This window comes from Pinus tabuliformis, chromosome 4_1 (assembly GCF_031772625.1).
Source record: "Pinus tabuliformis cultivar Carrire ecotype Pingquan chromosome 4_1, CPIR1, whole genome shotgun sequence".
Lineage (NCBI taxonomy): Eukaryota > Viridiplantae > Streptophyta > Pinopsida > Pinales > Pinaceae > Pinus > Pinus tabuliformis.
The window spans coordinates 989,412,057-989,439,277 of NC_142303.1; the positions used below are offsets into that span (position 1 = coordinate 989,412,057).

The 27,221-nt window shown below is 37.1% G+C and overlaps 1 protein-coding gene across 1 annotated transcript; it reads left to right on the plus strand.

Annotated features, from left to right (window-relative positions):
* The first annotated feature begins 13,949 nt into the window (after window positions 1–13,949).
* LOC149179461 (xyloglucan endotransglucosylase protein 6-like) lies at window positions 13,950–15,606 on the plus strand. Its single transcript, XM_089420670.1, has 4 exons — window positions 13,950–14,176; window positions 14,279–14,379; window positions 14,486–14,679; window positions 14,766–15,606. The coding sequence occupies exons 1-4, from the start codon at window positions 13,984–13,986 to the stop codon at window positions 15,133–15,135; spliced, it is 858 nt and encodes a 285-aa protein (XP_089276796.1). The 5' UTR covers window positions 13,950–13,983; the 3' UTR covers window positions 15,136–15,606.
* The last annotated feature ends 11,615 nt before the right edge of the window (window positions 15,607–27,221 follow it).

The window sequence follows — 27,221 nt, forward strand, 5'->3', positions numbered from 1 at the left end:
TCCATCTCATCTTCTCCATCAGCAAGGATGAGATTATTTCATCAAACTGCAAGGCAATTGCATTGCTACCTATTGCAATAACCAGACTATCCCATAAATCTGGTAGAGAACACAACAAACTGATGCACTTATCTTCATCTGAAATTTTAATATCAACAGATGCTAACTGACTTACCACAGTATTAAATGCGTTCAAATGCTCTGTCACTGAGTCTCCATCTTTCATCCTTAGGTTATACAACTTTTTCCCCAGGAACAATTTATTCACCAGAGACTTAGATTGGTATAAATTCCCTAACTTGTCCCACAAATCCTTCGTCGTAGCTTCCCCTGATACATTCAGCAATACTGAATCTGAGACACACAATCGTATTGTGCTCTTTGCCTTCCGATCCAACTTCTTCCATTCTTCATCGAACATTCCCATTGGTTTAGTACCCGGATCTACTGCGATCCACTGATCTTTATCCACCAACAGATCCTCCATCTTGAGTTTCCACAACTCAAAACTCTGACCATTAAATTTCTCGATCTCTATCTTTCTGTTGCTTGCCATCTTCTTTCACCAATAGAATCGATCTTGCAGATCTCCCACTGAACAGGGTCTACCATAGGCCCGAGCGAAACCCCTCAGTAACAAAGGCGTCCCCTTGAAGCCAAAACAGCTCTGATACCAAATGTAGGTTTTAACCCCGTACAAAAATTACCTACATACAAATTCTAAAACATAGAAAAATAAACAATGTGAGAGCATACCACATAAAACACATATACATAGAGATTTTGCCCTAGATCCCAAAACCGGGACTAGTAGCTTGATTTTTCATTATATTCCTTTCTATGTTATAATACATATTTATACATGTCGAAGCATCCAATACCATGGACCGAAAACCATCACGTCTCAAACCATGGACTGAAAACCATAGGTAGGTTCACCCAACCTAATATAGGGTCCAAAAAAAAATTTCAAACCCCCCGGACAGGGGGGGCTGCCACCCCCCCTGTGACCCGCCCCCCGCTGCGCAATCGGCACAATGAAGGGGGGCTCCGCCCCCCCTTCTAACCCCCCAGTTCACTACATATGTTAGTCGTGGAAAGAATATAACACAACCCAACACGAACATTCACCAAGCACACTTACTTTCTTTTTATAAAGGCACATACACACTTCTCTCTCTTGATGATAGCTAAAGCTAAGGAAAATCTATATGAATATATGGAAACTGGGTCGACACTCCAGATGGGGTTCCTATTCCAAACGGTGTGATGTCTAATTGGGACTTCACTTTGGGGAGACCCCCTTGGTTGACGGATTTCCAGCAATGTCAAAAAGATGACTTGCCTAATCTTTTATGAATGGAAAGTTGTGGTAACATGCAACCCTTGGTTTATCTGTTACCCTCTTCCTTGATTTTGTTTATCCTTTCTAAGTCAATGATTTTTCAATGGAAAATACGAACCTTTCGCTGGGGAACTGTAAGAAAACCATGAATCTCATATCTATTTAGGATTCTCATTCCTCTGCACTTTACCCTATTATAAAAACGTGTGTTCTTGCTTATCTATCTGTGTAGAGTAAGATAAGGGGGGAAATTTTTAGCGAGCAAGACATCGAAGGTCTAAAACTTGTCTCGGAAGGAGAAACCTCCTATGCTCTCAATATGTCAGAATTCCTCTTCCATTTGTTGAAAAATAATAAGTGTCTATGCACAGTCCTATGGAAAGAAAAGAAAATAAAAGGGTGAAAGAAGAGAAAGGCTTCCTGCATAGGGAGGTGATGCAAGCGACTTCATTGGGAATTATTCAGGCTCACTAGCAATGAAGCAACCTTTGTGTTCCTGAAGCGACTCTGTTGAGGTACTGTCTAGGGTTGTTGGCAGTGGAGCATTGCCAAAGATGTAAGAATGGGGAACTAAGGTACCGTATTAACTGAATCAATACTTCCTGAAGAAATGAGACTTTGCACTTACAGTTAAACCATTTCAAAGAAGTTGGGGTTCTCCCAGTGCATCGCCAAGTGTTGTCACTGCGACAAAGACCCTCCAACATTTTTTCCTATATCAATTTTGGAGCCTACGATAACTATCATTTTAAGCCCCCTTGAGTCACCATGTTGTTTGATATGCTATTTATGTGGTTTCTCCTAGTGTCACATACTCCTAAGTCAATTTTCCTTAAGTGTCATCATGTAACCATTAGAAGCCTTTGAGTTAGTAAGTCTATGGTTAGGTGAACTCAAGATCTTTCTTGACTTAGAAACTTGCCTTTTTTCCATGCATACACTTGAAAAACACTCAAAAATGCATGAAAAAGCAAGTAAAAGAAAGAAAAGCACTAAAGAAAAGTAAAAGTGCACTCTAAGTTGATGAAGACATGCACTCAACTTGAGTGCACTCCTTCAAGCTGAACATATGCACCCTCCATGAGTGCACTTCTTTATGTTGAAGACATGCACCCTTCTTGATGCATGCATAAGCCAACCTTGTTGCATGTGGGCACACTCCTAGAAAATAGGAGCCTAGTTAACTTCTTTTAACTAACCATTTCATGTGATGACAAGTGGTGCTCATGCATGAATCATTTTTGCATGTAGATTTCTTTAAATCAACCCAGTTAATCATTCTTCTTGAATAATCATTATATCTGAGTTGGGTGCACAACTGGGAATCAAGAGTATTTTCATCAACTAGTGCTGCACTGTATTTCAAATCTTTCAATTGCATTTCATGATTTCACTACCATCCTCGCTTTCCTTGTTGTCGATCCTTCATTTTTCAATTTTTTTGTTGGAATTTATGCGTAATATTCATATTACATGTGTTAATCTACTGTTGCATGCAAAAAATATTCATCTTCTTTCAACCTTTCATATTCCACCATGCATGCAGCAACAACTATAAATCCATACAAATATTTCTCTTCCTCAACTTACCATCGAATCCTACTGTTCAAACTTGTTTTTGAGCTTCCAACAGTTAGAGCACACTTCTTGAGCTTGAAGCCCAATCAACCTCGAAAATTGTGCCATGTTTGACCCAGTTTTCCTCTTAAGTGCATGAGCAAATCACGAAGACACGAAGTATTTTCCTTTGACGCTTCAGAGTTCTACAGTGTGCCCTCTTTTATTTTGAGTGCATAAGTGCATCACGAACACGCGAAGTATCCTTCCTTCAGCCCTTCGGCATGTGACAGTGCACCCTCCTTTTCCTTGAGCACATGGGCACATTGTGAAGTCCTGAAGCCTTGTTTGCCTCTTCCTTTGTCTCTTCAAAGTGCAACAATGCATCATCCTAGTCTCTAGGAGCCTAACTAGTTGGAGAGAATCTCTCAACCAACTAAGCCTAAACTAACTCCTATCCATGAGGAACAAACTCAATCTAGAAAGGTAGGATTAAATCCTAACTTTCATGATTTTAATTAATTTAATTATTTGGACTTAGAATTGTTTTTAATGTGAGAGTGAGACTTACTTGACTTAATGTATTCACCTTAACAATTCAAATTAGGGTGTCAGTTACAACCGAGAATGCACCCGTACAATTCAGTTAAAAAATGTTTATCTGCAAGTGATACAAAAAGTGTTGATGATGTTGATGTCGTCTTGGCTTGAAATGCTTGATTTTGTAGCATCCTTAACTTGATTGCTTTGATTACATGATGTGAAATGTGCTTTCTTGGAAGATCATCTTATCAAGTTGATGATGTGACGCTTTGTGCTTGTGTACTTAAGCTTGATTACAGGAGCTTGATTAAGTGTTCTTATACTTAAGCTTGCTTATGTGCATGTAGTTGTTTAAGCATAATACAAAGAGAGCGTTTTGATAATCTGAACACAAGTCATGCACACACATTCATTACACACAGTGTACCTAAGTTCCCCTTATTCAATTTCGGGGGGATCTAGGACACAAGCACCACAAAAAATTATGATTTTATTAATTTCTGGAGTACATCATTCTTGAATGTCACAAATTTGTCGTGTAAACTTCTCAATGAGAATGTCACACTTGCAAACTTTGGAAGCAAATTATCTTCAAAAACTTCCTGCACTGACTCAATCGTGCTCAAAGTAAAGGACTACTTTGGATTACAATAATGACTTTCACTCAAACAAATTCACTTATCACTCCAAATACAAAATATGCATCTTATGACTCCACAAAATCACTTATTACTCCATTACATAAAATCATTTCACCTTATTAGGCCAAAATAAATAAAAAAATTCATCTTATCACTCCAAAAATCTCTATAACCACTTATGTCTCTAAAAAAATCACTTATAGCTCGATTATTACAAGTCAAAATATTCTTGAAACACACCTGATCCCTCCAAACATAGTACACTTTTATGCTTTTTTCTTTCAGGAACATAAAATAATATAAGTTTCATAAAACTTCAATGAAGCCCATTGATTATCATGAATGCCCATATACTTCCATTATAATTCCATGTTGAATATAACTTGATATGAGGCGAGCTTCAAACAATGCAAAGCTTGAATAAGAGACTTGCCAATTTACTGCTATTGACAACTACACCCATTGATAGAGATGTGTTACACATACCCCAAGCACTGAACTTCACCTTATCAACAATATTTTAAGAGCAAAATTGACCACGCCTCCAATTTACGTTATTGGTTCTTGACTGGTCCTTTCTTGTGCAAGCTATGGGTCGGTTTTTTCATGGTGAGTGCATCTCCTCCAGTTTTCACATGTCAACCATTGAAATAGATCTTCAACATTCTGCCCACAGAAATTAGCAATTCACATTAGAAGATCTGACCCAAACTATGGAGGAAGAGGAATCGAAAGATAGTGTAGTGTGTTACACAACAAGTCAATCTGAGACAGGTTTGCTCGGTGTTCACATTGGGAGACAGCGCAGGGGTTTGATAACCGATACCCAATGCAGCCTAGCTCATCAGAATTCGAACATTTGCCGAATTTCAACTAGATTTCAAATTGTTGATTTCATTCCAAAAATTGAACAGAAAAATCATTGGTGACAGGGATGAGCAGGTCGATCTTGAGGATGGGTGAACACTAGCTAGAAACATATGTTGGATTTGCGAAAATCATTAGACACAGAAGGGTTGTTGTTGTATCAATGTGCTGCTACATAAATTGCGCTCTAGCCACCACTATTGCCACGCTCTTATTTGTTTGGCTCAATACAATGCTGGTACCACCATATGACCAGCAGTAGATCTATAAGAAAACCCAAGAGACAGAGTCCTTAAACAACTGCTTCTCTCCAAATTTCAATATCAAAATATCGGCTCAATTCGAAAAACACCCCGATTTTGAAAAACTTCAACTTGAATTAAACCCCAAATTGTAATGGTCTAGTCTCGCCGCAGAATTAAAAAGATATATTTCAAAATAGCTAGATATAGCACAAAACTCCTGAATTATGCTTTAACAGCCGATGACACCATGAGAATGTCGAACCCTGCATGTTTTGTCATTGTGGCCTTGGAAGTCATGTTGGGGTCAGACTCAGAGGTGAGGTTTGAGGTTGCACAACGCTTTTTAAACGACCAGTTTTAATGGTTTAACGTGAGGAGAAGGGTTTTCTATGGCGGATGCGATCTTGTCATGATTCTATCACGGCATTCCAGAGCATCCTTACACAATGCAAAAATCAACGCACAATTCATTCAAAGAATACATCAAACCTGGTTCTCTGCTTTCCAGCTGTCAATCTTTGGGGAGATCTCTTGGTCTAGAACCCTTAAGAAGACCACCACACACACACAGAACCGCTTCCAGATTCGAAGCAAGTAATTGGGTGATTGAAATCCATCTCCCATGGCCTTTCTACTCCTCAAATTCTATAGATCCGCAACGTGATTTCATATAACTCACATAGTCCACCGCTCAACGCACTGCTTTAGAAGCTCCAAGCCCAACATGGTCCATGCAAAAAAGTTTCTTAGGGTCCAAAAAAACCACTACTAATCTCACACATAATTACACTAGTTCTCACGTGGCCACAAGCTCCAACGCTTTCATCAACTTGACGCAACTCCTTATTCAACTTTGCAACCAGCTCCTCGACACATAGTTCTGCGATGCAACAAGCTCATTCACAATAACTCGGGCTCTTCAACATCGAATACCAACAGTGCAGCGTTACTGACAATGAAAGGACTATGCTCCATGAGCTCTGATTTCAGATTGTGTTCTATCGTGGTGCCGATTGTGTGGCAACCTTCAACAGCCTCATATCGACTTTTCTCTCTTCTGACCAACTTAAATCGACTTCCACGTTCGACGGACTTCGCAGGCTCAATCTGGGCACAGGCTCTGCTAAACACTCTTTACATAGGCTCGATACCACATGTAGAAAACTAAACCACTAATAATAACACTCACACTCATAAAATAAATATCAGACATATAGAAAAACCAGACATGGCGGAAAAGGCCTCAGCCTTACAAAATTCCTCACATTCTCTTTATTAATCAATCCAATGTACAAAGAATGATAATAGTACAAATAAATACATGAGGAAGTTGGTCTCAAGATAGTATGTCTATCTTGGACACTATGGTTGAGAAAATATCTCAACAACACACTAATCTAGGAGCCTAACTAGTTGGAGAGAATCTCTCAACTAACTAAGCCTAAAATGACTCCTATCCATGAGGAACAAACTCAATCTATGTTATATACCTAGGGGGGATAATATGGGGTACCAAGGGAGGTACCCAAGTTAATAATGTGATAATGGGATGGGCCATAGTAATAAATAAGGTGGTTAACCCATATCATGTAAGGGACCACAAGTAGTTAATAATAATGTAATGGGCCCATGGTATTAGTTTGATGGTATGAGGGAACCATGGTAATGACCCATGGTATTGTATGTATGAAGCCTATATAGAGGCTAGAGACTCCATGTCAAGGAATATAGTAAAGGAATATTGTATGAACAGGCATATGGCTTGTGGAGTGTTCTCCTTCCTTAAGGAGTGAATGTATGGTGTTGCCCTACCTTAAGGGTTTGATAATAAAGAAGCATTTCTATCTATTTCTATATTGTTATTTCTTGGGTTTATTTCTATTATCATATACTTTTGGGTTAGATCTATAACAATTGGTATCAGAGCACTTTCTTGGGCAAAAAGTGGAGAATTTTTTTTAAATTTTTGCAGGATTTCGAGGGCGGCGAGTTTGCAGATTAGATCTGTACATTTTGGTGCAAGATCTGTAAAATCTAATTGCATATCTAGATTCTATGTGAAAAAATACCCGATTTCAAAAAAAAAATCGGTCGAATCGGAGTCCGGATGAAGAAGACATCACTGATTTAAAAATCAGTGGGGTTGCAGACAATTTTTCGAGGCAGCGAATTTGCGGCGCAGATCTAGACGACTTGTCGGATAAAGAATTTGAAAAACTCTTTATGGACAAATGGTCTCATGCCAGAAAACAAGATAAAGAGAAACATGTGGGGCTATTTCCTACTGGTATATCCTTATTGCAGGTTCATGGATTGATTCAGAAAGAGAAGATCATTGTTTCTATCAATCCTAGTGGTAAACATAATTTTATCAATGTTAATTTGGCAAAAAAATTGCAAGTCCCAGCAAAACATATTGAAAATACACAGGTTGATGATAAGGATGTTCAAATTTATAAGGATTTGAAACTTTCTATGGATAAGTATGTGTTTCATGGTGATTTTTATGCTTCAGATATGGATAATATGGATGTTGTTTTGGGATATCCTTGGATGGAATCTGCGGGTACTATCAATATTAATGTGCATAAGAAATTCCTGAAGCTCTGGTATAAAAAGAAGAAAATTACATTACATGATATTTCCATTAATAAACAGGTAGAGTCCAAGGAGGCTGAAGGAGAAGATGTTCCAGGGTCTGACATATTAGATGATGAGCCAGTGATGATAGACAATCAAACACAAACAGAGGCTGAAGCAGAAAAGGTTCCAGGTGCTGATACATCAGAGGAGGGCTCAGTGGTTGAAGTCATATTAGAAAAGAAGACACCACAACAGGCACCACAACAGGGTGAATTAAAGAAAAAGACACCGTGGGTTAAAACTTCAACATATCATCACCCACATCACCCCGCAAGAAAACAACCAACAAGATGGCAACCAATTAGTAACAAGGACAACAACCCCTGTATGATGGATAGCAAGGAGCGAAGATCCACCTACTACACATCAACACAGAAGAGCTACCATGGTCAACTTCCATCTCAAGCGAGCGAGGCACCAGCGAGATCGAGGGTTCACCTTTCTCTTGGATGGCTAGATGCACGTGCATGGTACCACTGGACTACTCTTTTGAGTAGATCTTATTATTTGTGTTCTTCCCATGTTTCGAGGACGAAACATGCTAAGGGGGGTGGAGTGTTATATACCTAGGGGGGATAATATGGGGTACCAAGGGAGGTACCCAAGGTAATAATGTGATAATGGGATGGGCCATAGTAATAAATAAGGTGGTTAACCCATATCATGTAAGGGACCACAAGTAGTTAATAATAATGTAATGGGTCCATGGTATTAGTTTGATGGTATGAGGGAACCATGGTAATGACCCATGGTATTGTATGTATGAAGCCTATATAGAGGCTAGAGACTCCATGTCAAGGAATATAGTAAAGGAATATTGTATGAACAGGCATATGGCTTGTGGAGTGTTCTCCTTCCTTAAGGAGTGAATGTATGGTGTTGCCCTACCTTAAGGGTTTGATAATAAAGAAGCATTTCTATCTATTTCTATATTGTTATTTCTTGGGTTTATTTCTATTATCATATACTTTTGGGTTAGATCTATAACAATCTAGAAAGGTAGGATTAAATCCTAGCTTTCATGATTTTAATTAATTTAATTATTTGGACTTAGAATTGTTTTTAATGTGAGAGTGAGGCTAACAATGAGCAAATAGGGAAGATCTTAAGTCTCATTAGCTTCCCCCTTCGACCCTTCAGAGTGTGCCAGCGCACCCTTGATGACTTCTTCCACTTGCTTGAGCACATGAGCGCACTGCAAAGCATTGAATGACCCTGCTCATCCCTTCATGCTTTGAAAGTGTGCCCTCCTAGTTTGCATGCCCATTTTCTCTTGCATGCAAGTGATTTTTGTTTTCGTTTGAAAATTTTCATGTTCTATAATATTTTATGACTCTTTGTACGTGATTTACAAGTGTTGTTTCATATTTAAGTTGTGTTAAGTCGATATTGTCACTATGAGTGTGTTGCCCCAAATAGGTGTTCGTTCTGCAAGTATTGTCACCTTGTCGTCATATGTTGGAGCCATTCTGCCTCGCAAAGTGAACTCTAGAGAACCTTTAGAAGCAAGCACTGATGAGCCTGTAGAAGTTTCAAAACCAAATATCTTGATATATGCAGACACACAATGCTTTATTGACAGGGACACATAGGTTACATGGAGTAAAATATACAACACATTCATGCAAGAAAGTTTTCTCCAGGTCTTAGAAGATGTGCATGCATACATCAACATTAATAAGTCCAGGATGCACAAGATCACATGTAGGTTCCAGGTCATTCCATGTGCATAGGTGATAGAATGGATCATTACACATATGGATGACTCTCACCTTGTGATTCATATTGAGAGTGGAAGACAACTCACCACCTATTATGATGAGGACATGCATACATACTATAATATGCTCAAGCCCAATGAATATGAAAATGACAACTTCTACATGAGATGGGATACCCTTGACACAAGCGATGTTATCAAATCATGGCGTTAAGAAGCTGCCAAGTTTCACCACCACCCATTTGCAGTATATCTGACAAAGATTCTTAAAGATGTGTATCAGTACTTGATAGCTATGTATTCTCGGTTGTATGGGTGTAAGAAAGATGAGGTGTTCGAGAAGAATTGGATATATACGCTCAATATAGTGGCGACCCACGATAGAGCTTTTGATTGGGCAGATATATTATCATATGAGTTGCAGTGTTAGGTGGTGCAGGCTAAAGAATATTTATGGGTGAACTAGGCACCATAATTCTATATGTCTGCGTTTCTCTTAGACATAATATGTGCACTGTATGCGTTCCGAGGATTGAATTAGAACTGGACCCCTGAGGAGAATTTCTCAGTTTGCTTTCACTTCAAAGTGTTATTAGAGGCGAGCATCAGAAGCATGTATGACAAATTGGTTGAACACTTCTTTGCGGTCATCTTTCACATGATATGTGAGATCGATCCTCCTTGCATGAAAGATTAGGTGAAAGATTCACTCCAAGATATCACAGACTGGTTTGCATCTCCCTAGGGTACATACATCAGGTGCTTCAACTTTCAGATATCCCCTCATATTATGTTGCGATATGTGACCAACAAAGTGGTCATGAAAGAAGTTACAAATCAATTGGACAAGGAATTGTCATGATTGCTTCACAGAAGGAAGAAAACCCCTTAGCCTATATATATAACTTTGCTAATTTCAATAAAATGTATAAAAAAAAAGGGAAAATTGTGACAAATAAAATTATTGCAATATTGTAAAGAGAGTTTTTATTTTAGCTTAATTTAAGTAAATTAAATTAAAATAGATGTACAATAGAAAGTAAACATCACAATCAATAGAATCAGCAGAAAAGTTAAATGGAAACCAAGTGACCTTTCTGAAACGTAACTCTCTCTCTGCAATATGTATGTTAGTGAAACTAATGAATTATAAGTGACCCTTTTATAAATCATCAACAACATAGCTATAAACTTTGGAAGGTTGGTTCATGTACCCATGCGATGACTTTAATGAATGACGATAGTAAGATTTTGGCTGCCCTTTGTGGTTAATATACTCGAACTTTGTGCTCTGAACCAATATACTCTCTATCCTACATCCTCTAAAGAATAAAAGCAGGCCAAACATGAAAGACAAAATTCCCTTCTCCCTCTTGTGTGTAACACTTCAATAATGGAACTGAATTTAGTATATGTTTTAAGACAGGCAGCCTTAAAAAATTATTTATTCACGCACAATATAGATTCATTGGAATTACAAGTTCACGTGGTTTGTGTGTAGCAAACATTACTCCAGTGTCCTGTTTTTTCCTTACCTTCACGTGCATCACTGAAGTGTCACTTTCAAATTATTTATTCACTTTATAACTACTACGCTCATCTTCTGAATAGGTGCCACAGAAGGCCATCAGACGGAATCTCGCGAGTGCACTGTGCCTTCCAAAATAATAATAAATAATTGGTTGGAATGATCCCTCTTTCCCTTCCATGAAGCAGTGATGGCCAAGAAAATGGTTTACATAAGGACAGTGCCCAACTCATGCTCTCATCGGCAGCGGGTAAATACAACGTAATAGCCAGCTGTTAAGGACTTGTACACTGAATTTGTCCGTGAAAATGGCAGTAAAATAGCTGGCAACAGCACGGCCATACCTTAGCCGTTATTAGAAAGAGATTTACGGTACCATTAAACTAGGGCGCCACCAATATGTATCCGAAAACACTTTAATTGTGAGTGCTGTATGATGTTGACTGTTTAACGTCATCTCCACGGCAATGCATATATGGTGGGCATGAACATATGAGGAAAAGCTGGTTGCACCTTTAAATCGAGATGCCTGCAGGGTGCAACAGGCGAAGTGAATTGGGCTTTATCATATTGGCCTCCTCGGTAAGAAGCCAGCCTGGTGGTGTAGGCAGCGTCCGGCCCTCATGAGTGTACACGTGAACGTCTATCCGCCGAATGCGTGCCCATCTGGATTGAGTGATTGGACTTGATACATTTATTCCTTTGTCTCATCTCTGTGTTATATTAATTCCTTTGTCTCATCTATGTCTTATCCTCCTGCAAAGTGGTCAAAATGCGGCAGCAGGCGCTCTGATGCCTGACACACGATACCAGTGGTTAAATTCGATGGATAACTCCTTTTTTACCCGTTATATTTTGATTTTGAATTTTTTGTGGGATTATTTATATTTAATAATAAAATTCAAATTAATTATAACAAAATTTGTTAGGTTATTTTTTTCAATAATCATTTTTCTCAATCACTTTAAATAAATTCAATTAAAAATAATATTTTATTGACCTCTATTTAATTTTAATAATCAAATAAACAATTAAATTAAAAATTTACTAGTTCTTTTTGTTTGATTAATAGTTTGTTTTCCAGGATTATTCAAAATAAACAATGAAATTGAAAATTTACTAATTCTTTTTGTTTGATTAATAGTTTGTTTTCAAGGATTATTCAAAATAAACAATTAAATTAAAAATTTATTAATTCTTTTTGTTTGATTAATAGTTTGTTTTCAAGGATTATTCAAATTTAGTAAATTTAATAATGAAATTTAAAGTCATTATAACAAAATTTATTATATTATTATTTTTAGTAAAAAAGAATAATCATTTTTTTCAATCAATTTAAATAAATTTAATTAAAAATATTATATTATTGATATCTATTTAATTTTTATAATAATCAAATTAAAAATTTATAAATTCTTTAAAAAATATTTATATAAAATTTATCTCTATATAATAAGATGGATGAATAAATTAAAAATTTACCAATACTTGAAAATTTTATTCCTAATAAAACTTTAATGTGAAATATTTACATTTGAATGAAGATTTATTCAGAAATTTTAATTATATATTTAAATTAATTATTTTATTCGATAAAAACTATTTTAAAAAATAAAAATTTAGAATTCCACTATTTTTAATCATAATTAAAATCTAATAAAAATACAAATGAACTTTATTTGGATTAGCATAATGATTGTGGGGCCTCCACCATCCACAATTCATTTGTTTCATAAGGCCACGACTTCATTGAATCGAAAGCCTATGTCGCATTATGGCAGTGAGGCTTCATCCTATCAACCATTCATTTGTTTTCACTAGGCATGACTTCACATATTCATTTGTTTTCATTGGCATGACTTTACATATAAAAAAAAATTGAGGATTTTGTTTTATATTTGATAGTTTTTAAAATATAAATATGGGAAAGGTTTAAATGGTTTAGGTGATTTATGTGAGTCAAAATATTGATTATGATATTTAAGAGTGATAGTTACCACTAATAAAGAAAAAAATATTAGAAATATTTAAAAGTGATAATTTTAAATGATACATTTAATCTCAGATGTATTTCTTCTTTTTCAATAGATTGTAGTTGTTTTAGTCTTATTACTTCTGGCAAGTTGTTTATATATAATCAAATCTAAAAAGAATTAAGACGGAATAAAAAGTTAAAAGATTATTTTTTCAAAATTTAAATGTTATTGTATTAATTTTTTTATTAAATTTTTATTTAAAATTATATAATATTTTTTAAATAAATTTTATTAGATATCATGTTTTGAAATTCAATTAAGTGAAATAAGTCATTTATGTATGACTATATCCATAAGAAATAGTTATCATTAACTAATTTCTCATGATTTTTAAATAGTCTATTTAATACTTATTGCATAGAAAAATTTTATATTATCTATAAATTATTTTTATATTTAAAAAAAATAAAAATAAAAAATAATATTTAATATATACCAATTTCATTATTTATATAATAATATTAATATATATAAAATATCGGTGTAACCATCCAATTTATACATCATAATTCCGCTCGAAGCAGTATCGGAGACGTGGCACATTTACACGGTAACTACCCGCCAAGTGGCCCTCATATCAAATGACAAATAGGGGCAAAAGTGTGGTAAATTTTGAGAAAGGAGTCTCCATTACTGTAATTAACTGACAGACTGGCAATACGTGAGTGAGTACAGGCCAACAAACATTATTTAAATGGAGTCGTGGGACCACTGGGGGCAGATTTTTATGATCGCAGTTAAGTTTAGTAGAGTGCCAGTCAAGTTACCATTCCCTATAAATTTTCTCGGTCACGCAGCTATTTCTTCATTGAACTCTGACTGGCTTGATACACGGTCCAGTCGAATCGGGTCTTGAGGATGGCATTCGTAGGTTGTCAAGAAGGGGGTCGTGTCATGCACTGCGCTCTTCTTTGTATCTTTGTAACGTTGTGTAGCCTGCTCGTGGGCTTTCAAAGTGCGTCCTTTGACGATTTCTTCTACCCCAGTTGGGCTGTTGATCATGTCATGTCCCAAGGGGAGTTGCTCCAGCTCAAGCTTGATAACATTTCTGGTATTTATATATATTTTATTTTTTATCCCATTTCTATGCTTTTACTACTGATTGTGCTTCTGCTGCTTATATCAAGTCTCATTAAGGTTGCTCTGTTTTCAGGTGCAGGATTTGCTTCGAAGAGCACATACATCTTCGGAAAAGCAAATGTGCAGATTAAGCTCGTTCCGGGCGACTCTGCTGGCACTGTTACTGCATTCTATGTAACTGTCATTTGCCATACAATAGATCGGATTATATTGCATTTCTTGGGTTCTTGATTAAGTTTGATCAATGATTGAATTCATACTTTATACTTGGTTACTGCAGATGTCTTCCCAAGGCGATCAGCATGATGAATTCGACTTTGAATTTTTGGGGAACACTTCTGGGGAGCCGTACGCTGTGCAGACTAACATTTATTCAAAAGGAGTTGGCAACAGAGAACAGCGTATTTTCTTATGGTTCGACCCAACTGCAGACTTCCATTCCTATTCCTTTCTCTGGAATCGCCAGCAAGTTGTGTGAGTATATATACGATAATTGCCATGCCTAGTTAGTCTGTGTATTACAGTGTCTGATGAGCTGGATGTTTAATGCATGGAAGCAGTTTCTTTGTAGATGATGTGCCCGTACGGATATTTTCCAACAATGAGAAAAGAGGAGTCCCGTATCCTCAAACTCAACCGATGGGCGTTTACTCCTCTATATGGAACGCAGACGATTGGGCTACTCAAGGTGGCCTCGTCAAGACGAATTGGAGCCACGCGCCTTTCATTTCCACATACAAAAATTTCAGCATTGATGCCTGTCAGTATTCTTCGAAAACGAACTGCTCTTCATGGTGGGATCAACCTGGCTACGCTTCTCTTGATGCAAAGCAGAGGCTGAAACTTAAATGGGTACACGAGAAATACATGACTTACGATTATTGCAAAGATTCAGCCAGATTTCCCACTCCTCCAGCGGAGTGTGAATGAAATGCCCTCTTTAAACTTCAGCTCTCATCAAGATCCCTTGGTCATATGGGCGATCATTTCTTTGTTATTGCATGCATTTGCCCCCTCAGCTTGGATGGTAGATGGAAATCCCTTAACTGCAGTGGGAGATTCATCATTTTGTAAAACGTGAAGAAACGGAAGTACCTTTCGCTGGCACTGATGTGCAGTGAGAGATCCATCATTTTGTAAAACGTGAAGAAACGGAAGTACCTTTCACCGGCACTGATGTGCAGTGAGAGATTCATCATTTTGTAAAACGTGCAGAGACCAGTGATGTGTTTCTGGGGCTGCAAAAGGACCTCACACTTGAGAGCGAATATGTATGAAGTGTAGGAGGATTTACATGAGAGAAGAGAAGCTTCGTATCTCTTCTCGGTATGTGTATGTGTATTATGTGCAGTGACATCAAAGAATATATTAAAGTGCCCTCCAGAGCAAATAGCCAGACCATTTCGAATCCTTGACTCTTAAGGCTCTACATTTTTTTGGAAAAAGAAAAATGAAGCCAAATAAAGAAGTATTTTGTATGCGTGTCAAATTGAAACCTCAAAACGTAAAAACAATGCTCAGGTCAGGTCAGGTTGTAAATACATTAATTTAAAAAGGTCGCATATTAACAGAAATTCTAGTTCTACATTTTTCAATGATCATAAGCATTACTAAGAAATGATTTCTTAAATTGCGAACTTAGCAGTTGTGGCCTCAAACTATACGACCTTTAAATAAAAGTTAACTCAATATGACTTTTATAATTCAATGCAATTATCATATATTAAACAAAAATCTGTCTCTGTCGCAGCATTTTGATTCACACAGTTCACAAACTACTTCATTCGGGGAGCCCCTTTTGGTCCAATGTGATGTGCGCAAATGCTGATGCTGAGTTGGATGAATGGTTACTTCGCTTTATGGGGGGTTATATTATGATGATCAAGTTCTTTCGAACCAGGTCAATTGATGAGGGAATTAGAAATTTAGTGAGGGAATTTAATTGTATGATTTAATTCCATTCACTCAATTTAGCCAATTCCTTAGTAAACAGCCATGAAAATTTCCTTCCCATCCCAATACTTTGGTTGTCAATCGATGTGATAAAACGCTGGGTTGTTTCTTTTCTCCTGGGTCTCTTGTTGAGCGTAACTCAGTCAGCGATTTGTATGTATTTGTATAGGGAATTCAGATCAATTTTATTTTCTTCGATTTTAAAAAATTTTGCGATTAGCATTCGAAACCAAATAGTAATTTATGAAAATATTATTTCTATTAATAACAATGTATTAATATGCTATTAGTATATGGATAAGTGTTTATTCCACAATACGTATTCCACAAGTATAATTTAATTATTATTATTTACGAGAGATTTAGAAATTTTAATAAATTTTAAAATATTTTAATTTAATTATCATTAATTATGAAATGTTGATAGAGATTTAATTTCCTCAAAATGTCTCCATAAATATTTTCTCTATAATAAACTTTCCAAATTTTTAATTTAATTATTTATTTATATAATAAACTTTTATTTTCAAAAAAAATAATTATTATTAATTATTAAACTTTCAAAAGCTTTAATTTAATTATTACACCTTCAAAAAATTTAATTATTTATTATTTATCACTAAGTGAATCATAGAGATTTAATTTTTACAAAATATGGCACAGGATATTTTTAATAGCCATTTTTCCTTTTTTTTTTTAATAGATATCATGTGTCTAGGTGTTAGAATAGAGGCGCGGGTGTTAGATTAGAGAAGCCTCCAACCTAATGTTTGAGGTTATGGCATTCGTTCTTTTAATGTTACGGTATGAACGTAAGAGAACTCGAGGGCCTCTGACGGATGTAGAGAAGTGGAATGGTGGCCGGAGAGGAGGTGCGAAGTAGAGTTGAGTGGAAAGGTCTGGCTATTTACAGACCTCATGGGCGCCATGATCTGTAGGGTCCGTCACTACCTAGGTTATGCGATGTTGGTAGAATATCTCCTGTCTGGATGTAATGTCCAAGAGCACTTTTCTGATTCGCTTGCTTGGATTAACTTCGCTTTAATGGAAAGCTATTATGCGGCCGTGTAATGCCGATGCCATTTCTTGCAATGTTTCTTTGTCCTCTTCGCGCCATTTTATCAACTTCTCGCTTGCTGTAATATGTTTAGATTGGCCTATAAAAGGTTTTACAAAATTCATGGCGATTTTCTTGTTTCTTTACATAAGGATCCTCACTATCAGGGTATTGTAGAATTCATGGCGATTTTCTTGTTTCTTTACATAAGGATCGTCACTGTCATGGGTATAGCAGAATTCATGGTGACTTTCTTGTTTCTTTACATAACAATCCTCACTGTCAGGCTATTGCAGAATTCCTTGTATATTGTTATAGTTAGGTATCAGGGGATTGCCTAGGCATTTGGTGGAATGATCTTCTATCTAGTCCACCGCACAAGAGGGATTTCAGGTAATCATTCTTTTCTGAACATTTGTCTACCTGTTCACATTCAAGGCCCAGGGCTACCCCAAGGGTTTAGCAAATCCGGCCAGAATTTCCACGGAGGAGGGCGTGGGTTTGTCCTTTCATTTATATAATCCTCTTTAATAGGTTTGTGTGAGTTGGTGGGAATGTCAACCCAGCTGTAACCTTCAGGATTTTGATGGCAAGAAAGCTATTGTTGCCCTGGGCCGTGTTTTACATGATATGCCAGTATTTGGGAGCCATCTGTGGGTTGGAGTTATGAAGAGCTTCAATCAGAGTCAGTATGAAGCTAATGGCAGATGCGCTAACACTGGCGCGAATGGCTACACAAAGGGAGATGGCTTGGGGGCCGAGATAGTGGGCACCTTCGTTCTCCTTTACATAGTTTTCACAGCCACCGATGCCAAAAGAAGTGCCACCATCTCAACTGTGGTTGATTACCATAGTATTCCTGTGAACTTTTTAATTGGCCTGCCATGGTCGTGTAGGCATTACCACAACATTTCGTCGAGCTTTTTAATTGCTTTGCTATGGACGTGTATGGCAAGATAGAAAAGTGTTGGTGTACATGCATCTAGATTAGCTCCAGTTGTTGGTGTACATGCACTTAGACTCGCTGTGTTGGTGTACATGCACCTAGATTAGCTTCAGTTAACTTATTGTTTGCATGTGGCACATGTACACATTAACATAAGATAAAGCACACTTAGCTTTAGTTAGCTTTAGTTATTGCATGTACAACTAAGCTTAACTTAGTTGCTTTTATGTATTTATTCTAAAACTAATATTGTAGAATCAATTTTATTCTTTTTTCAATTCTTGCTCGCTTCCTTCCTTCTTTTGCAAGCTTGTTTATTGTTTTGCAGATCTAGATCTGTGTATCTCAAAAATCTTACATGGTATCAGAGCACATGGATTTGTAATCAGTGCACAAGCAATTTTATTTGCAGGTTCAGAATATTGAAGCAACAACAAAGAATGGAGTCTAAATTGGAGTTTCCACAATCGGCAATTCTCACTCCATATAATTATTTCGAATGGAAGCCAAAGATTCAACTTCATCTCAGAAGTAGAGGCTTATTTCGAATAACCATGGAAACGGAAGTTGAACCAACATCGGCAATGGAGAAAACAAGATATTTCAATCGCATGGACGAGGCCTTCGGCATCCTATGTTTATCTATTTCTCCGGAACTGCTATTTCATGTTGAATCATGTTCAACTCCAAATGAAGTATGGAAAATTTTGGAAGGATTGTTTGGAAAACAGGATGAAATGCAAGGTCACATTCTCGAAAATGAGTTAAACTCATTAGATCCGAGAAACTTTGAGAACATTCAAGATTTTTTCACAAGGTATAAAGCCTTGTTGGTTCAGCTGAAAGGATGCGGGATCGACAAATCCAAGCAAGAAAATCAGTTGATTCTTTCCATTTTATCAAAACTTGGTCCAGAGTATGCAGTGTTCGTCTCTACATTCCACACAGTCAGATCTGAAACTGGTGCAGCTTGGAAGATGCCCTCACTGGATTCTTTTATTCAGTCTTTGATGCATGAGCAAGATAAGCTCATCAAAATGGGCACACTTAAAAATTCCAAAGCGCATGCACTTACTATGCATGCAAAAGGAAAGGCAAATTCCGAAGACCATCAGAAAGGAAAAGGGAAGAAGGATCCTGATCCAAGAAAGGGAGGACATCCCAAACCCCCTGATTGATCATCTGGCTCAAATGAAAGGAAAGGAACGAAAGGGCAATCAATGTGCAATTATTGCCACCGTGGTTTTCATCCTGAATCTGCATGCATGAAGAAGACTATAGATCTTATGGCGCAGACACTTCAGCAACACAATCTTGGAGACCACAACCTGAGAATGCTAAGAAGTCTGGAGAAAAAGCACCAGATCCAAGAGGTAACGGGCATGCTTTGATTGCTCTTCATTCTGCACCACAAGAATGGATCATCGATTCAGGAGCTTCACATCATATGGCTTCTTCAAAGGAATCATTTTCTTCTCTACATGCATACTCACGTCCTCCCATTCTCATGGGGGATAATTCTGCAGTTGCAGCAATTGGACAAGGAAGAGTGCAATTCGAAGATGGAAGTTTTGAAAATGTCTTGCATATTCCAAGGCTTTCTGTGAATCTTCTCTCAGTGTATCAGATGACACACATAGGCAGCAGAAGGAAAGTGGAATTTACCCCAGATTCCGTGAGCATTTATGACATGCAAACCAATTTAAAGATTGCATCTAGCAAGGTAAATGATCAATCTCGTCTGTATACATTTTCTGATTTTGTTCCTCAATCAGATTCTATTTTGCTACTTACGCATGCAAATGAAGAAAGTAGGATTTGGCATGAGAGATTTGGGCACTTGAATTTCAGATATATGCAACAGCTTAGTAAGCAATGGATGGTCAAAGGATTGCCAACCATTGAATTTTCAGATGGTGTTTGTAATGGATGTGCTCTTGGAAAGCATCCACAAGAAAAATTCGAGAAGGGGCATGCATGGAGAGCCTTTTCACCTTTGGAACTTGTACACAGTGATCTCATGGGTCCATTTTCGGTGCTTTCAATGAGCAAAGCAAGATATGTGTTGTCATTTATAGATGATTACACGAGATTCACTTGGGTTTACTTCTTGAAACTCAAGTCTGAAGTTTTTCAACATCTAAAGATTTTCAAAGCGCATGCGGAAAATCAGTCTGGAAAACGCATCAAAATACTCCGCACAGATAATGGGACGGAATATGTCAACAAAGATATCAAGAATCTTTGTGATGAAGCAGGCATACAGTTGCAGCATACAGTTCCTTACACTCCACAACAAAATGGCGTGGCTGAAAGGAAAAATCGATCTTTGAAAGAGATGGCTAATTGCATGTTGCATGCAAGATCTCTTCCGTCGAAATTGTGGGCTGAAGCTATTAATTGTGCCTCATACATCCAGAACAGAGCTCCTCATAAATCTGTTACTGGAAAAACACCTTTTGAGGCTTGGACTGGCATGCAACCTGAAGTTAGTCATTTCCGCATTTTTGGATCTCGAGCATGGGCCCGCATTCCTCCAGAGAAGAGAAAGGCTTTGGAGCCTCAAAGCAAAGCATGCATGTTTGTTGGATATTCTGATGAAGTCAAAGGGTACAGATTGCTTGATATCCACACTGAAGAGCTCTTTATTGAAAGGAGTGTAAAGTTTGACGAAGATATTTCGCATGCACCAGTAGATGAACTTGTTACCAAGTTTTCATCACCACTCACTGATGAGTATGCAGATGAAACTTCAGACCAGCATTCTGATGAAGATGAGTCTTTTCCTGTGACCCATGTTAGACCACCAGTTGTTGAACATCGAGATCATACTTCTGCATGTAGTTCGGAAGATTCTCGACCACCTTCAACACAAAAATGGCACAACATGAGTGATATCCTTGATGATCATGCCTCTATCCCTTTGTTTGAGGAAGATCCGCAAGCACTCTTAGCTATGGAGCCATCCATGCCCATGCATGCTTATATGATGCATGGATCTGATCCACAAACTTATGCAGAAGCAGATGGGCATCCTGAATGGGAAGCCGCCATGGATGAGGAATATAACTCTCTCATTGAGAACCAGACTTGGGATTTGGTTTCACTACCTTCAAATCGCAAACTTGTGAGATGCAAGTGGGTTTACCGGACCAAGAAAGCATCAAATGGCCAAGTTAGTCGATATAAGGCACGATTGGTAGCAAAAGGTTTTCAGCGAGTACATGGTGTTGACTATGATGAGAGTTTTTCTCCAGTGGCAAAAATGGATTCCATTCGGCTAGCTCTCTCCATTGCACCAGCGAGAGGATGGGAGGTGCATCATATGGATGTGAAGAATGCCTTTCTTCATGGTGATCTCGAGGAGGAAATCTACATGGAGCAGCCACCGGGATACATGCAGAATTCATCTCTGGTATGCAAACTAAAGAAGTCTCTCTATGGCCTCAAGCAGGCACCTAGAGCATGGTATGCAAAGATGGATTCTTATTTGTTATCTCAAAATTTTGTACGCTGCAAATCTGATTCCAATGTTTATTTTCTGAAGAAAATTGACTCCTTGTTGATCGTAGTACTATACGTAGATGATCTTTTGATAACGGGTAGTTCAGCTTCTATCATTACTAACATCAAAACTGCATTGCATAAGCGGTTTTCTATGACAGACATGGGCTTGCTAAATTTCTTCCTTGGACTAGAGATCCATCAGCGTGATTCTGGCATTACCATTTCTCAACCAAAATATGCCAAAGATCTTTTGGCACGATTTCACATGAGTGACTGCAAGCCAGCAACCACACCTTTGTTATCAGGGATAAAGCTTGAGAATGGCAAAGACACACCATTGGTTGATTGCACATTATATCGCCAGCTTGTGGGAAGTCTTCTTTATCTCACTGACTCCCGTCCTGATCTCTCCTATGTTGTCGGAGCAGTTTCCAGATACATGCAGGAGCCACATGAGTTACACTGGAATGCTGCAAAGCGCATTCTTCGATATGTCCAGGGGACAATCACCTATGGGATTCATTATGCAGCCAATTGTTCTTTGAATCTCATCGGGTTCACAGATTCAGACTGGGCTGGCGACACCATTGATCACAAGTCTACTTCCGGTTATGTACTTAGTTTGGGATCCGGCCCAATTTGTTGGTCAAGTAAGAAGCAGGCTACCATTGCTTTATCATCAGCAGAGGCCGAGTATAGAGGAGAAGTCAATGCCACTATTCAGGCAATTTGGCTACAACATTTCCTATCTGAGCTTGGGATTAGTGTCCATCATCCAACTGTCATCTGGTGCGATAATCAAAGTACGCTAAAGTTTTGCAGAGATCCAGTGCAGCGGCAGCGTACCAAACACATCGAGATCCACATGCACTTCATTAGAGAACTCATTCATGATGGGATCATCGATCTTCAGTACTGTCATAGTTCCGAGCAGATTGCTGACATCTTCACCAAGACTTTCACTGAGCAGAAGTTTCGATTCCTGCGAGATCGTCTCGGGGTGAAGGACACGACTGCCTAGCAGTTGTCTTTTCTCTACTTTTGCATTATATTTTGAGGGGGGGTTTTCTTCCCACTGGGTTTTCCCTCTTTCCTCCTTTTTATGCATTGTATATGGGTACCTAAAATGGCCGTGTTGCCGGGACTCATTCATTTTGCATCACACTCACCTAAGTTATGCTTAAGGGGGGGTGTTGGTGTACATGCACCTAGATTAGCTCCAGTTGTTGGTGTACATGCACTTAGACTAGCTGTGTTGGTGTACATGCACCTAGATTAGCTCCAGTTAACTTATTGCTTGCATGTGGCACATGTACACATTAACATAAGATAAAGCACACTTAGCTTTAGTTAGCTTTAGTTATTGCATGTACAACTAAGCTTAACTTAGTTGCTTTTATGTATTTATTCTAAAACTAATATTGTAGAATCAATTTTATTCTTTTCTCGATTCTTGCTCGCTTCCTTCCTTCTCTTGCAAGCTTGTTTATTGTTTTGCAGATCTAGATCTGTGTATCTCAAAAATCTTACAAAAAGACGACAGACCATGTTACTGTAACAAAAAAGTATGATTTCGATAAACCCCGGCAAGGATATAAATAGGGTATGTTCTTCAGGGGCTTTGGTAGGTTTCTCACGACTCTTAATTGAAATTTTCAAGCCTTTGGTCTGCAACAAAGAAACGCCGTACTTTAACTAGGGCACAATTTTGCCTGGAAATTCTAACTAGGGCACAATTTTCCCTTAATAACAATGGAAATTCCAATATGATTTAGAAAAATTAAATAGAATTTTGGAAATCCCGGCTACGACCTTACTAAACAATGGGGCAGAACTTTTGGAAGTCTTAGTTACAGCCTTACTAAACAATGGGTACAATAATGGATAGAATGGGAACATATTATAAGTTAGAAAAATCATCCAACGAAACATTCAATCAACAACCAAATAGGGAGTTTGATTAACTCAATAAGATCAATTAATTTTGGATAGGAAAAGTCCACTTTCTAAATTTCCATGAAATTTTAATACCAGAGTGGTTGATATATTTATAACCCAATGGTTTAGGTTCACTTACTTTTCTTTTTTTCCACTTCTTATGAACATTGGTAATTTCAAGTATCCATAATATTTTTGATATGTTCAAAATTTACAAAGATGGAGTAGAGTATATATAATGGTCTTCCCCCAATATTAGTTGTGAGACTTTATCATAACAAATGTTTTGCCTGAAATGAATCCTATCATGATAGATAGTTTTTATCCCTGAAAAAGAGTTGTCATTTTTGAAAAGATGTGGATCATATGATGAGAAATGGACACCCAAGCCTTCTTTCTTTGTAGGAAACATGAACTCTTTATCGAACCTGAACCAATGTGGATCATATGATGAGGAATGGACACGCGAGCCTTTTTTCTTTGTGGGAAACATAAGCCCTTTATCGGACTTGAATTGATGACTTATGCCTTACCATGGCATTATTCCATTGTTAGGATCAATAGTTTTCATCGTCAAATGTATTTGCCCTATTCATTTGTTTTCGGTTTTTGAATAAGTCGAACTTGTAGTCATTGTCACTATCATAAGTTCAAAAGTCACTGTCCAAAATCACCATGAATTTAGTCATCAAGTGGTTCAGTTAAATCATGGAGTGTCAAGTTAATGGGAATCATGGTCGTTGCGCCACTACTACGCAGGTGGGTATCAACCATTTAGAAGGTTTGAAAGATTTGGAAAGCATAATTAAAGTGTTCTACACCATCACACGTCCATTTCAAGCCTACCCATTCGACTCATTTTTTCGAAGGAGGTGTGCCACTGGACAGAGCATGGAGTGCCACTCTGACTTTTCGTTGCCCAGCATTGCACAAATACTCTGTTTTAGTCATCTTTTTGCGGAACAGTTTCTGATCACATGGAGGTGAATTTTGGGAAACAGAAAGAGGTGTTTTGTAAGGATGGGCCAAATAACAATAACATCTTCTAGTTTTTGCACAGGCGTAATGGATCAGGAGATTCAAATGCATCTTCAAAACATATTTTTCGGACTCTGCAAAATTTCCTGTTTTAGCCATTGTTTTGCAGAGGATTTTTCGAGGAGTTGGGGTACAATTTGAAGAAACTGAAAGAGACTTTTCTTCAAAACAAGCTCATATACAATAACCTCCTGTTTTTACACAGGTTCTACCATTTGGGAGCTACAGGTGTTTCTTTGAGACCCATTTTTGCAGTGTTATGCTGCTAGAATTATGAGTTTTTTGAAATTCGATTTGTGAATTCATATTTTTGAAAGGTTTGAGACATTAGATGGGTCCTAGTCCAACTCATCAGATTTTGACCTTGCGATTATGATGTTAGCGATAAAGATAAAATGAATGGATAGGCCATTCGCTAGGAGATAGGATAAAGCATTTATGTTTTTTTAAAGGAAACAACCACTGCTTTTATTAAAGTTTTATTTAGTTTTTTTGGTTAAAAAAACAATGTGTGGATAAATCATGCAATGTATCTAGTCATATGGGCTTCTTGTGTTCAAAATATATTTAAGGCCACATAGAAAATGAAAAAAAGGTTAGGATCTGAGAGAAGACTATTGTATGTGTGTTCATTTTGTTAGATAAAGTTGTGTTGAGTTTACCATATTAACCAGATTCATGTGGTATGCATTTTGAGTTTTGTGCTATTTTTTCATGTGTTATGTTATTCATTTATCTATTTCTTTTTCATTTCTTATGTTGTTGCTGAAACATTTGTTTAGAATTTGTCTTATTTGATGTCCTAAAGGATTGTTTCTCTTTCGAAATTATAATGGAATACACTCTGAGTTAAATGCTCTATTCCCACCTTCTTCCCGATATTTGATCAAGATTTATGTTGCAAAATTCAGAACTTGGTTAATGCTCTGTGCATGTGATTAAATATCGTTGTGTAACCTTTATTTCTTCAAATTCACTCACTATACTACTTCAGATGTTATAGCTTGGAAACTTACCTACCTTGCCTCTGTTATAATAGGTTTTCATGTATGCATTGATACTTTTGTGTTAGGATTTCAATTATTATTCCATGCAGTGGCCCTCCCTCTCAAGTTTTCTAAACATCATTTTCAACCAAGTAACCTCTACAAACTTGGTCTCTGCAGTCCTTGAGCTTAAGTGTTATTTACCTTTCGACTTTTTCTAGTGAGGGAGCCCCCTCTGGTTAAAAAGGACCAGTTTATAACCCAAAGAGATTTGTGGTTACCTCTGGGATTTATCTCCTCAGCCTAGAGAAATTTACGAAGCGCTAACATTTACCACCGAGTTAAATGGGCCCCATCATATATTAATGAGTGAGTCTACTATGGTAGATGGGCAACAAATCTACCACACTCGTTGTAATGAAAAAAACAAGAAACATTGTTGGATGCATTTATTCCAATGTAAAAACAAACAAACAAAAAATGAGCAGTAAAACTGAAAAGTTACCCATGCTTATAACAACCCATAAAAGTAGAAAAAAATGCTTAGTCAATTGCCAATTCCCTTAGTTGGCATTATCAGCCTTGTTTTTCTTTCGGTGTTGGTATATAGAGACCACAATTTTTCCTAGACAACAAAATTCTCATTGGAATCCCATGATTTTTTTTAAGAAATCCAATGGAGTGTTTGAATCGTTTTTCAATGGTGGAAATGAATCCAGCGCAATCAAGAACCCCTGGGGTACTTAAAATCTCGAAGCTTGACATCTCTAACCCAAATTTCCAAACATATCTGCCAATTTTTTTCAAAAGCCTACGAAAATTTCCATTGTTTTCCAAGAGAAATTGTGGACTCGTTATATTATGACTTTTAATAAAAGGCCTTTTAATTAAAGAAATATATGTAAGAATTTACATTTATCTTAGTGAGTTATGATTTAAAATTCTTATTTTTATTTTTCTTTCATTAAAATATTTATTGATATTAAAGAAGAAAATGTATAATATGGTGCAAAGATGTTAGATGGTTGAATGTGTAAAACCTCAACGTGCAAGTTCGAAGAGTGCTACATGAAAAGTATCAATTGCAAAAAAAAATTGTGGAACTGATGGATTTTCAATGGCTAGCTATGACTTTTGAAATATAGAGGAGAAAATCAGATTTAAACGCTCATAAAATAAATCACAAGAATGTCACACACAATATAATATAGTTTGGGTTCTCGTGTCGGTATTTTGACCCTATAAACTATTAAATAATAGGAGAAATGCACACAAGAACAAAAAACTAAATTCACACAAAAGACACAAATTTTACATGGTAAAACTTTGACAGTGTGTCAAGGAAACATCCATAGGGAAAGGTATTGGAATACTTTATTATTCAGGGTCAACAATGAATCTCCAACAATACATAAGCCTCTCGGGCAACAACATTTTAATAGAAAGACACTGTTACAAAAACTCCCTCTCATTATGCAATTGCTTGAATAGTAAAATAAGGCTTACTGAAGTAATTTACATTTACAAAATCTTTTAATTGTTGTTGTTATTAACAATCTCCATCTTGACAACAGTGTTTCCTAATCCCTTG